This window comes from Lipophrys pholis (assembly GCF_963383615.2).
Source record: "Lipophrys pholis genome assembly, chromosome: 12".
NCBI classification, from domain to species: domain Eukaryota; kingdom Metazoa; phylum Chordata; class Actinopteri; order Blenniiformes; family Blenniidae; genus Lipophrys; species Lipophrys pholis.
In genome coordinates, this window is record NC_137641.1 from 17,334,732 (window position 1) to 17,347,145 (window position 12,414).

At 41.7% G+C, this 12,414-nt stretch overlaps 1 protein-coding gene across 4 annotated transcripts; it reads left to right on the plus strand.

Moving 5' to 3' along the window:
- Positions 1-1,929: 1,929 nt before the first annotated feature.
- spp1 (secreted phosphoprotein 1) lies at positions 1,930-12,141 on the plus strand. Of its 4 annotated transcripts, none has more exons than XM_080477379.1 (7): positions 1,930-2,041; positions 7,835-7,951; positions 8,040-8,114; positions 9,627-9,683; positions 9,792-9,890; positions 10,132-10,479; positions 11,276-12,141. In XM_080477379.1, the coding sequence occupies exons 2-7, from the start codon at positions 7,853-7,855 to the stop codon at positions 11,657-11,659; spliced, it is 1,062 nt and encodes a 353-aa protein (XP_080333505.1). In that variant the 5' UTR covers positions 1,930-2,041; positions 7,835-7,852; the 3' UTR covers positions 11,660-12,141. The 4 variants fall into 4 exon arrangements, with proteins under 4 accessions (XP_080333505.1, XP_080333503.1, XP_080333506.1 ...); XM_080477377.1 differs by having other exon boundaries at positions 1,937-2,041; positions 10,132-10,485; XM_080477380.1 differs by having other exon boundaries at positions 1,937-2,041; positions 9,795-9,890.
- The last annotated feature ends 273 nt before the right edge of the window (positions 12,142-12,414 follow it).

The following is a 12,414-nucleotide window of genomic DNA, read 5'->3' on the forward strand; positions in this document are numbered from 1 at the left end:
AGACAAGACAAGATGAGATGAAATGATAGTTTCAGCAAGTGTACAGTGCTGAAAAGAATATGAACAATAATTATATATATCAAAAACAGTAACTATAACAGTCATATAGAAATAAGGTCATAACTGTAGCAATATGTCAAGATAATGCTAGTAGTGATGGGATTGAATACAAGCTATTGTTACTATTGCTCAGAAAATTAATAAATGACTCATGTACATTTGCACCTGGTGGCCTTGTTAAAAAATTGCATAATATTGTACATGTCAACTTCTTCAAATTTGTCAAACAGATATTAAATGAAGTTTTCATGAATTTGTACTTTTTGCATGAAACACAGCTGGAGTGTCCGTCCTATTGAACCTGATGTGTGAAAGTGTTGTTTTCTTTGCCATTACACAAGTTAGTGTGACAGACAACTGCACACAGACACTCAGACATTTTAATGTAATTGTGGGTTAAATCAGTTCAGTTTTAACGATCCAGTCAGCTCTCTGAGTGTGAAACACAAATTATAAAAGTATTCAGAGAATGTCTGGGTGAAACCCACCTCCCACTCACACCCAGTTATCTGTATTTTCACTTTCACCTCATGAAAACGTTAAAAGTTTGTGACAGCTACTGAAAGCATCGGAAAGTATGACATCAGAAGTTGTATTGACCATGTATTTATGTATAACTACAACTATATGAGCTGTATTACCTTAACCTCAAGACACTGAACCTCAAACTGCTGCCATTGGACGGATAGTGCATCTCACATCGCAGACACTTCCATTGGTTCAGAATTTCAATACGGGATTAATAAAGTGTTTCAATTCTATATGATTAATTTTGCAAGCAGTAGTTTGCATTTAGCTGAAAAGAGACATGGGAAATCACTCATTCACACACACCAATGGAGTGAGCTGCAATCCAGGCAGCTCAATCCATCCATTAGGAGCAGTTTGGGGTTCAGTGTCTTGCTCAAGGGCACTTTGACATGTGCACAGGGGAAGATAGCTTTCTGCTATTCCGGTCGGGGTGAGGAGATAAGAGGAGAGAAAAGGGGGACAGACAAAAGAGACAGAGATCCACTTGGTGAAGATGGATCAAGGTAGAAAACAAAGAATAAAATTGGACCGTCAGATTTTAAATCTTCTACTCTGCATTTTATTTTGGGGGAATCAATCATTCTCACACTCACATGCACGCCTAAAGCTAACCTTCTCAACTTTAGTTGTAACCGTATTGCTTAAATAAGGATTTCTCGTTCTTTCCTCAAATGCAGTTTTAAAACCAGGTTTGTGATCCCACATGGTAAAACAAGGGTGTACATGTACACAAAGATATAGTGTGGGAGAGAAAGGAAGAAAAAAAAAAAAAACATCTCCCTTTGTGTGTCACTTTGAGACAAATCAGCCTGTTTTTGCAGACAAATTGTCAATTATCCAGTGAGACCTCAGTCAGATGATTTTTCTTGTGTCTGTGAGGAAGCTGAATCACGGTCATACCACCTACTTGTATGAGTTTCAGTATTTTCCCAGAGCCTGTCACTACACGTCCTTAAATTAACCATACTCTGCCAGCGTGTGTGTGTGTGTGTCTGTGTGTGTGCGTGCGTGTGAAAAGGGGGGAAAAAAGGGAAGAAAAGTGGCTTCACATACTTCTGTCTGGACTGTAAATGTCTGCATGTCTTCACCGATGTATTTGTCTTTGCATTGTGTGTGTGTGTGTGTGTGTGTGTACCCCCACACCACCAACCACAGGAAGAGTGGGAGAGAGGGAGGGGGGAGAGTAAGAGAGACAGAGAGAGAGAGAGAGAGAGAGAGAGAGAGAGAGAGCGAGAGAGAGAGAGGTGGACCCGGGGTGGTTAACCTCACGACGTCACGAGCTGTGAGGTGATTGGATGCAGACGGAGGCTGGAAGGTTTATAAGCCCACCAGGAGTCCAGCTTCCAGCAGCAGCATCAGCGAGCAGCATCCAGGGACACCCGGGAGCTAAAACTAAAGAGCAGACCAGACACCAGCAGCATCCTGAAGCTTCCCTCCATCTGCAGACCAGGTCAGAGTGAGAGTATTTACCTTGACATGTGCATGGATGATGGAGTCTCTGCAGCTCTGAATATGTGAGGGAACTTGGCAGTTTAGGCTCATGTTTGCACAAACTGCTGAAGATGTTCTTGTTTTGGGGAAAGCCTGCAAACCTTGTTGAATGGTTCCTTTCCTTCTAAATCTGGGGTTGGATATTCATTTCTCGGTGTGTGGAAACACGGGAAAACTAGCTTTCCATTTGATTCATAATGTCTTGATGCTCCCTCCTGGTCAATGGTCGCCAAAAGGCCACATCCTCAGATCCAACCTGAACATAGGGGGACTGTCCTCATTCTTACCTCCAGTTTGTGTGTCCAATCAGATATCAACAACATGCTGAAGTCTCCATGCATCTATTTATACTTGTGTTTTTTTCTGCTTTAAGCGCCGATTTCTGCTCAGATGCAACCACGATTGTGACTCACATTCTGCAACGAGACATCGATGTTGCATCCGACAAATGTTAATGAGTCCGAGTTTTCACAGAGCTCATTTCTTTGATCAGGGTTAAAAATCTGTTAATCAGTCAACCAGTGGGATTTTTTTTTGGGGGGGGTAGATTTGCGATCAAAAAGCAACTTTAGTTAATGTTTCTGAGTTTCTATAAATGTTATCTGATGATAAGCCTATCACAGAGCTTCAACCATATTGTGTCCACCCATCCTCACTAACTTTTTCTGAAGTTCAGGAGTAATCTATGTGTAAATGTTGGACTTTCTAACCTTTTCAACGATGTAAACAGTGGGATAACTTGTTCTGCTAGTTAAAGGCTTCAATTGTAAATCTGCACTAAAGCTTATTTTACAATCCCAATTTGACTTAAAGCAAATTCCCTATTGAATTGTGTTGTGATTCAAAAAAAAGTGTTGTTATAATCCTAAATATTCCTTTTTATCAGGATTTCTTTACAAAATAAGAAAATTAGGAAAAGAGGCGCCACACTGACCGCCAGATTTCAGGAGAAATCTGCTGACCCATTTATATGAGGGGTTTATTTCTTATTTCTGAGTTCAGCAGTTGATTGCAACAGCAGAAGCCTCCCTGTGATTGGTCTTGGGGGGGAAGCCAAGGCGGGAGTCTCTGATTGGCTGATTACAACAAAGAACAGGGGGAAGAAGTCGTGGGCCGTTTGGGATGATGTGTCACATCAGCAGGGCCAGCACTGACTAACCACACACACACACACACACACACACACACACACACACACACACACACACACACACACACACACACACACACACACACACACACACACACACACACACACACACACACACTAGTGACCTGGCAGCTCGGTCTCCAGCCCTCCTCTGGGGGGCACCAGAGAGCTTCAGCTGGGTTTACTCACCCAGCAACACTTTAACCACCCATTCAGGTTTGTTTTAGTGAATCAAAAATGTTCATCCCTTCGATTTTGTGCTATTTCTCAAAGTGTCTGTGTGTTTATATGAGATCAACACAACCCCCGTAATACATGCTGCACATTGTGTTTCACGCCACATTATAATTAATAGTTGAATGCACAATTCCCTCATCGTTTTCACATTATAAGATACAATTGTTAATTTCAATAGAAGGCAGGATATTCCACTGGAAATCTGGTCGGCCTGCTAGGTTAAGGTAAAAAGTAAAAAAAGGTATCTGCTTAAGAACTACTATTCTGAAATATCAGGGTAATACAAAATCAGAGAGGGTTTTTGGCCATCAGAGAAAACGTCCAGCAACATTTAATATCCCTTGCTTGACTGCGATTGTAGAAGACATGTTTGTGCTCATTTCAGGTTATTTGAATGAGCAACATCTGAAGGAAAGGAGAGACTGAAAAGTCCTGTTTGATGAGCAAACTGAGCTGAAACAACTGGAAACCTGGGCGCACAGGTTTTAAGAACAAAGTCTAAACTATAGCTTTTTTTTTTGGTCTGGAAATTAGATTCAAACAAAGAACAAAGACCAACTCTGGAAGTGCAGCAAAAACAAGTAAACAGCAAAAATCTTTCTCTAAAAACAACAACAGGCAAAACTAAAACATCTGAGTGATAAATATGAATACAAACTTTACTGTTGTGCTTGCAAAACTGATAAAGAAATAATAATAATAATAATAATAATAATAATAATAATAATAACAATAATAATAATAATAATAGCCTCCAAAACACATTGTTAGACAACAGTAAAATTTAATTTAAATATTCCGAATTCTCTCAAAATATTTTTAAAAAGTGACAGAAAAAGATAAATGGCCTTTTTGTGATCTACTAAACAAAACAATGTTTTCCATTTAGCTATAACCTTTAACACAAACGCTGCTCATTACCATTGGAAATCCTGAGTGGATGATAAAATGTGTTGAAAGAAATTGTCAACTATTACACAATTTCCTTTTTTGGACAGAAAATGATTGGACTACAGAATTATCACTAAAGTGCAGCATAAACCCAAAACTTCAAAATATAATATGTCTTTGAAGCATTGTGTGTAATGTGATACAATTAATGGGTATCCTCTGAATGCAGCTAATACTTAATGTTGATCTATTGGTCACAGTTTCTCTACGATGAGTCAGGGTGAATCATTTCAACCTATTAAGATTATTCACACAAAACAAAAACCAAAGCTCAATACAAGACTGTGCGGGTTGCTAACTTCTGCACAACTCCAGGAAATAAGCATTCTTTCATAAGTGACGGTCTCTTCTGCTGGAGTCACCACAAGTCATTGCGACTTGAAAAATAGATTTGACTTGTTCTTTTTTTTATGTTTGTTTTTTAACACCAGGATTCAAACCTGGGACCTCAAACTGGAGTTCAAGACTTCGGCCTTATTTTCCTGGCCACATTTTCATTTGAAAAGGCACACCTCTGTTGCATTTTGAATGTCTGTTTACATAACAACGCTGCTGGGAGCCACTGAAAACGCAATTTTTTGAAAACAGCTTCCAAGGAGGAACTTTTCAAAAATGCTCTGACTGACATGGACATGGGGAAAACACAACTTTTTTGAAAACGTTTGGGTCCCATTTCCATGTAGATGGCGGAAACGTTCCTACTGCACGAGTACACCATGGCCGAAGTAAATAGTTCTTCTGCACATGCCTGAGTAGATGGACAATAACAACGTTTGCCTCCGGAGTGTCCATATTATCCTCAGACTTGGTGGTTTGATAGTTGCGAATCACCCAGAGCAGCAATCCAATTTGGTCCTTTGTCCATACATATGCCCTTGTACTTGCCATTTTTAATGTTTATAGCCTATAGTTCTGTGTGTGCCTGTTTGTGTGGTTCTAATGCAAAAACAAACAACAGCACCCACTAGTGGCCCGACATCCTAACTACATCATTTTCAGCATTTTTGCTGTTTCCGTGTAAACGCAAAACTTTTGTAGGATGAACATGTAAAAACGATGCATTTTCACTTGAAGAGTTGTCATATACACGGGGCCTTAACTAGATATGTCACCACACTTGCAATAACATCCAAAACCCTTCATTGTGTCGTTTCTGGTTTCGTGTGGCTAAAAGAAGCAAACTGAGACGCTTCGGTGTGTTTATCTGGCCTGCAATCCTCAAGCTAAGCGAACTTTAGCTTCACATTTAGCCCCAAAACATGAGAGTAGCATCCAACCTCCTGACCGAGACTTGGCAAGAAAACTTGTAATTATCAGAGCAACGTAGCTAATCACAGCTCTTCCCTGGACTTTAATCTACCATTAACCTCCAAACCAAGCTTTTACCCTCAAACAGTCCGTAAAAAAGAAAAACAACATGCATAAAAATGTCACTCATTCCTGTACAACGACCCCCTCATGCATAGCAACAATCATTTCAAGACCACAATCTTATCTCTACAAACCAGAACGTACCCTCAAACATCCCATATGAGGTTAAACATGGAAAAAAAAAAACAGGGCAAAGCATTGAATGTGGTCCTCACAAAGATAGACCAAGAAAAACACTCACACACGCAGTCACATGGGCGTCAGTCATGTTTCTGCTGCGCTGTGGCTTTCCAATTATAACCTTGCGAATTACACAGTATAGGAAGAGTCCCTCATTAAATAAAGTTGAAGCAAGCAGTCAGACCGCTCGTACACACAAAAAAGAAATGTTTGTTTCGGGGCTTCTACATGCTGCTTACAAGGACGGACTGGAGTCTGTTTCTGCTGCTATCAAGAAACGATATGGAAAAAAGAGAGAGACTATACAAGAAGTGACAGTATTGCGTTTTAACCAGAAGTTTCTGATTGATTCTAACAAAGTTGAGACAAAAGACAGAAAATTCTTATCCATGAACCCAGCTTGGATATTTCCCTTGATAATAACTTGCATGTTACCCAGGTCGGTAGTTAGAAACAGAAGAAGGCTGTTATTTAATCAGCTTCAGCACCTTTAAAATCCAACTGATTCCTCTATTTGAGGAACAAAGCCAACAACTTCAAGTCAACTCTTGTGCAGCAGCAGTTTACACAACATCTGGGAAGCTTAAACAGACAAAACCCAGTTTACCAGCAGCAAGAATGATTTAGTTTATTGATCTGTTTGTTCTGCATTTGGCTGTGAGAGGCTACAGGACGATGCAAGCAGAGAGAACCGACATTCAATACAATCAGACACAAGTGGGCAAAGATCAAGACCATCGTTGCTTAAAGTCACGCAGTCATCTGCAAATCTGGGACCTGTGTTTGTTTAGAACATGAAAAAAAAGAGGATCAGGAAAAAACGTAGTGAAGAATTCGATTAGCATGTAAGCTTTTGTCTCTAAGTCTAAAAGCTAAAAGATGAAAACTCAGATTTTAAACACACATAATTCATCTCCACATTGATCTTCCTCCTGCTGGAAACCTTGACAATGTGTGATTTGTACAACCCCCACCTCCCCGCACAACTCTTTCTTTGATTTTTAATTTCTCCATAAAACTAAATATGAGGACATTTTTCTGTGTGAATTCAAACTTACACCCCAGATTTCAATATGTATTGTTCAGAAATGAGCTAAAGTTTATAGAATGATGCAGCACATCTTTAATAGTCACGCTCAGTCTTTGCTTTAACTTATACATTCTAGTTCTCCTCAATGCTAACTCTTTTTTGTTGAAATATCTGTAAATAATGTTCAATATTTGAGAGGATTTTTATCTGACAAATATGCCTTACCATTCTGATCACAGGGTTTTTTGCTTGCGTGAGACATAAGTCGTCAGGAGGAGCGTTACATGTTGACTGACAGAAATACGAGCGAGACCGAAACAGCAGTCGCTCCGTATGACGTTGGTTTTCTTTCTTAAATCCCTTCTGCCAAACACCCAGGAACTAATCTGATTCCCCCCACTGAGTGGTAGCTGTTATTTTCTTACATACTCTGGATGAGTATCCACCAGAAGCCTCCCGGCTCGCAAACTGCACAAACCACACTCCGGCAAAGATGTCATTTTCTCGCTCTGATGACAGAGAATATGTTTTGAAACAGAGTCATCAAAGACGCACAACTGCTCCTCGAGGTCTGTAATTTAGGGTCTTGATGACTTCCGGTGACATATATCGAGCCAGATGAAGGCTATGTGACTATGAAAGCCCCTCAATTTGGAAGAGTGTGGGTGAAAGACCGACTGGGCTCGCTTTCATTTGGACAAGTTATTGTGTTTCCTGTAAAATTATGTCCATAAGATGATTATATCTGGTGACTGGGTGAAGTCTTTGTACAATCTGTTTTATGGATTTATTGTGCTGAGAGTTGAATGTTTCTGGTTTTGTCTCCCATCCAGACACTAAACTGTGACAAAATGAAAGTGGCCGTTGTTTTCGTCCTGCTCTTCGCCACAATTCTCTGTCAGCCGGTGAGAAAGGTGTCTATGAGCAGCTCAGAGAGCTCTGAAGAAGTGGTGAGTATCTGGAGAGAGGTGGTGGGAAGAGATGGGTTGGTGTTACAAAGGTAAACATGGAGGACTTTTCTTCGTCTTGTCTCTGCAGGCGAGACGACCAGCACCTCCGGCCATGAAGAAACAGGCGCTGCTGGCTCCTCAGACTCGTGCCGGACCCGCACAGGTGAAATAATGTTTGATGTCCTCAGTGTGTCCTTTTCTTCTCACACCATCCTGCTCAGCTTGATCTCACATGGTTGTCACCTGCATCTATTTCTTTACATAGCTCCCTTTTATATCCATCCATCCATCCATTCCACACTATTAGGCCCATTAAATTACAAAAACGTAATATTAATAATAATAATAATGGCTTTTATATAGCGCTTTTCAGGACACTCAAAGACCCTTTACATTGCATTATTAACTCGCTCCATATGTAGGTATATTTAGGTATATTTAGGCAACTTTCTTACCACTCCATGCAAGTAAAGCCGTGGTGTTAAACACATTTCAGTTCAGGTTCCTCATATAGCTTAATTTCATCTTGAGTGAGCCAGACTGATAAATTAGTGCCATACTAAACTTTAAAGTTAGACTTTAAAGTGTTTCTTTATTGTGGTACCAGTGTATTGGTGAGGGAAATGTCTACTTTTTTGCGAAATCAAACAATTACTACCCGAGATGACGCCAATGTCAACATAAAGCCAATTTTAACGAAACATTCTAGAGGAAAATACAGTAAAACGTCCAAAAAAAATCTCCTATAGCTGTTGCATTATGCATATTTTTACAAGCTCACCCTGACTGCATGGCTACGAGGCTAGTCTGATAGCAACGAGATAGCAAGCTTTCATGGCAGCATCTCCAGTAGCTAAATCATGGGTTGTGTCCACTACTCTTAAGAAGTTAAAACAAAAATCTATGTTTTCTTTGAAATGTTTACAATCTGTTGATTTGGCCAGATTGGAGCCTGTTGTGGGTCAGTTTCACGGGCCTAATGTTTGAAACCCTTTGGATCCAATGCTTTTCTCTCACTGTGAGCTAACGTCAGAACCTTGTGTCAATCACTGCACCGCTTTTCCAAAATGTACAATATTTAAGTAAAATACCTGTAATTCCTCTATCTGAACAACTGTGTGGCCATTATCTACTCCTCAAAGTGATTGAAAATTGAGTTTCATTAATGTAGAGAGCTTGAAAATATGATGTCAGATCAGATCAGATCAGTTGACTGATCGTTGTCGCGGATCCGAAGCAGCTCAAGCATGAAGATGACCATTGCTCAGTAGCCAAAATAGCATCACTTTTCACAAAAGATGGTCTCTTGAAATTGCAGGCGAATACAAAAGTTATGTGCCGTCGTCTCTCAAGTGTTTGAAGCGGAATCATGAAAAATAAACGTGACCGGAAGCTGTGTTGCTTGAGGAAAATCATCTCACTGCTTTCTATAAATTCCTGGGATGAAACTCACCTTCATCGTGAGGCTACGGTTTCCTTCTTTTAATCCAATAAAAACTTTCATCTTTGATAGGTTTTCTTTCCCATTAGAATTCAGTTAAGAAGCAGAGTGAACCACTAAATAATTTCTTCCGGCTGGGATTTGCTTACGGCATGAATAAAGAAGCAATAACAGCAAGGAGTGAAAAGTGAAATGGAAATTAATCACATTTATGGCATCTCTCTGATGTTGCAGAGTGTTGCAGCTGCTGCCGAGTCAGATGAGAGCACCGAGAGTTCGGACGAGGATGAGGTGAGTCAATTTCATCAGCACTGAAATTGTAATCACAACTCACCAGAACTGTCAAACTCGTCAGACCTGGTCCTGCTGAAGTTTCAAAACTCTTCATGCTGTTCACAGAAGGACGCTGCCGTGGACACAACCTCAACTCCTGACACTGCCTCCGTCGACAGCAAAGACAGCGACGAAGACGATGATGATGATGAAGCAGAGGAGAATGTGAGTAGAAACACACCGCCGCCATTTTTCCCTGAAGATAAGATTTGAATTATTCTACTGAATCCCAACAAAACCACAATAACCGTGATGGCTATACACATTGGTTTGTTACTAACTTGAGCAACCTGTAGTTTTTACCTTGGGGTAAATTAAAATGCAGTACATCAAAGTAAAAGTTATCACACCCTCAAATCAGATCTTTACCCATCAGTGCTCTGGCTGACCATCTCTCCGTTTCTAGGAAACCGAGGAGGAGGATGAATCCAGCGACAGCTCCGACTCCGAGTCCGGTGAGGCCTCCACCGCCTCGCCCACCGACGTCCCCGTGGTGGTTACAGATGAGCCCACGGTGGAGACCACTGTGGAGCCCACTGTGGAGCCCATCGAGCCCACCATCGTCACCGACAACGACAGCGGCCGCGGCGACAGCCTGGGTTACCCCAGCGACTACAAGTCCATCATCTACGTAGAGGACAAGTCCTACCACAAGGCTCCCTCTCCCTACAAGTCCTACGAGTACATGGGCAAGAAGACGGCCTACGACATGCCCAATGGCAACGAGGTGGAGAAATCTCTGAAGGTGTATAAGGTACAGGTCAGTTTTGTGGCATCCTGATCAAATCTGAGCTGCTGCACGATGCTCGCGCTTTCAAAAATGTTTGCTCAGCAGGACATAAAACCTTTTAGGTTACAATTAGCAGCTGATTGGCTGATATTTCATGACCGTGGGCCTGATTTCTAAAGGTTTGCACGTATAAAAACATACAATCTGACAAATCTAAAACCTGATTCATGAACATGACGCATTGAAATTTGTGTCTGACATTTAGCATTATGAGCAGATAATCTACCATCTATCTTTTCTGATCAAGCTTAATGAGATTACTTGTCAATTGATCAATACAGAGGCAGATGCAGCTGGTAGATAGCATTTATGTGGCTCAAATAAATCTGAGAGTTTCTTCTTTGAACCATAAAACCATCATAAAAGCTTTCAATACTTCCCCTATACTTTTGAACGAGGTATGTACGGATACCACTTTTTAATCCAGTGTATCAGTCATGTTTTTATCGTGTGTAGCGTGTAGCCCGGCTAGGAGAAAAGTCTTCCTGGAGTCACTGGTCCAAATGTCTCTGGTGATTAAGTTGCTTGTGTTGTACAAACTACAAACTTGATAGTTTGGCAGAAAATTATTCAGTCTCTCTTGCATACCTGCGGACAATGTTGCCGACTCTTGGCGTCATATAATACTCGCCGGGTGGTATCAGGAGTCTCTCATTTGTACAAGCACGAGTACTCCGTTCACAATCGGACCAGATACTGGTATCGGTATTGATGCATCACTAATGTGGACACAGACATGATGCTCCAATTTCTCCTGCAGGCTCTTCAGATCCACTCGGACCTCCTGGAGGAGGACACCAGCACTCCTGAGGTGGAGAGCCAGGGCTTGGACACCCGCCAGGCCTCCCTCCCCGAAGAGGAGAGCGTGGGCACGACTGAAGCCACCACCAGCGAAAGCTCCAGCACCCCAGAGGAGGAGGAGGAAGAGGAGAGCACCAGCACCGCCACCGACAGCGCCAGCGCCAGCCAGGAGTCCGAAGACGAGGAGAGCCAGAGCAGCGAGGAGGCGACGGCCACGCCCGGAGCTGCCGACGACGACGACGACGACTCGGATGAGAGCAAGAGCTCTGAAGGCGACTCCGAGGAGGAGGCGACCGCTCCCGACGCCACCACTGACATGCCTGTAGTCATCACCGCCAAATAAGCTCCGCCCACAAGGAGAATGGAGTGGATGGCGGTGTTAGATTCACAGAAAAAGCACACACTGCAAATGTTTTCCACTGCAGGATCAAACAGGGACGACTCGTTTTGCATTAACGCCAATCTGCTCAGACGTTTTCTTCTGTCATTTGTTTTTCCATCTGTCAGAGAGGAGACATGTTTTTATTGAAATAAAGCGATAATCCATGCATCCTGTGGTCCGGGTAAATCCAATGTTTGATCCCGCAGGGGAAAATGAAAAGCCCAGTTCATCAGATGTGGCTCCCTATAACAGAAGGTCAGAGACCTCATGACCTTAAACCCGCTCTGCTTCCGCAGGGCACGAGGTCGAATCTGGAAAAGCAACAGAAGACGCCGAGTCCTGATATCTGCACTAGCACAACACACTATCTAATCATTACTCAAATATTGCCTTCAGCATTGTTCCTTTGTGCTTTTGAAATAAAAGAAAAGTGAACCGGTTTATTTAATTGCTTGTAATCATTTTGAAGATAACGGAATTTAGACTTGACATTCATTTGCCGCTACAGCGCTTAGCTTTCTCGCTTGTTACTCGTTAAATACGCTAGTGTAGATAAAAGGATGGTAAATACAGAAAGTGCAGGTTTCAGTCAGGTTAAAGACGCAAACACACAACAAATAGAAATAAACCAGTCCTGTTGATTTGCACAGTTTTCTATCTACACTACATGTTGTTTGTCCCATGTTGTTTACTGTAATGTATCATATTGTACCATT

Coding starts and splice junctions, on each gene's coding strand:
- spp1 (XM_080477377.1), top strand. CDS start 7,853: ATGAAAGTGGCCGTTGTTTTCGTCCTGCTCTTCGCCACAATTCTCTGT. Junction 8,115..9,626: donor CTCGTGCCGGACCCGCACAG/GTGAAATAATGT, acceptor CTGATGTTGCAG/AGTGTTGCAGCTGCTGCCGA. Junction 10,486..11,275: donor TGAAGGTGTATAAGGTACAG/GTCAGTTTTGTG, acceptor TTTCTCCTGCAG/GCTCTTCAGATCCACTCGGA.